The 910-nt window shown below is 56.8% G+C and overlaps 1 protein-coding gene across 1 annotated transcript in view; it reads left to right on the plus strand.

Annotated features, from left to right (window-relative positions):
• LOC108803640 (glutaminyl-peptide cyclotransferase-like protein) overlaps positions 1-910 on the plus strand; it is a 15,429-nt gene that overhangs the window by 2,400 nt on the left and 12,119 nt on the right. Inside the window, exon 2 of the mRNA XM_018575466.1 lies at positions 67-310. Within this exon, the coding sequence (XP_018430968.1) occupies positions 67-310 (244 nt within the window). The remainder of the gene's footprint in view (positions 1-66; positions 311-910) is intronic.

Here is a 910-nt window from a genome sequence, read left to right on the forward strand (position 1 = left end):
AGAGTGTTAAGTGATGTCACCGTGGTGGGCGGGGCCGGCAGTGATTGGTTGTCTCCTCAGTTTCAGGTTCAGCACAGATCTCTCTCCTCCAATCAGATCCGTCAGCTGGTCTCGGAGGTGGATGTGGAGCGTCTGTGGTCGTCCTTCCTCCGGCCAATGCTGATTGAGAGAACGCCGGGGAGTCCCGGGAGCCGCCTGGTGAGAGAGGTGAGCGCCGAGCGTACGGAAGCCGGGGACAGAGCTTCCCGTATGAAGTCCGAGCCGCCATATTGGAACGTCTATAACCGCACAATGACACGCGGCTTGTTAGGTAGTTGGTGCAACGGTAGACATCATGATAAGAGATTCAGATGAGTCCTCCTAGAGGTGAGTGGACGCGTCTCCTGTCGTCACACGCTACGGTCACGCGGTACAGTCACACGCTACGGTCACACTCGAGGCAGAGATTCCGGGTGCTGTGCTGGGTGTATGCTCTGACGCGTTTCACCTGGAAGGAGACGTAGTCCAGCCCAAGACTTTAGACATGACCATTGGATGGGATCCAGGAATACAGGGCCCCCGACCAATCACAGGGCCCGACCAATCACAGGGCCCCGACCAATCACAGGGCCCCGACCAATCACAGGGCCCGACCAATCACAGGGCCCGACCAATCACAGGCCCCACAAATCAATGTATGTCCGGGTGTAGCAGCATGTGGGATGTTCTCTGGGGGTCACATGACTTCCTATGAATAGAATATTGTAGATATGACGCTGCTCGCCCCTCCCCCTCCATCTTTGTATAGATGACAGGAAGTCATGTGACCCCAGAGAACATCCCACATGCTGCTACACCCGGACATACATTGATTTGTGGGGCCTGTGATTGGTCGGGCCCTGGGATTGGTCGGGCCCTGTGTTTGGTGGGG

This window comes from Nanorana parkeri, unplaced genomic scaffold (assembly GCF_000935625.1).
Source record: "Nanorana parkeri isolate BGI_ZX_2015 unplaced genomic scaffold, ASM93562v1 scaffold3973, whole genome shotgun sequence".
Classification (NCBI taxonomy): domain Eukaryota; kingdom Metazoa; phylum Chordata; class Amphibia; order Anura; family Dicroglossidae; genus Nanorana; species Nanorana parkeri.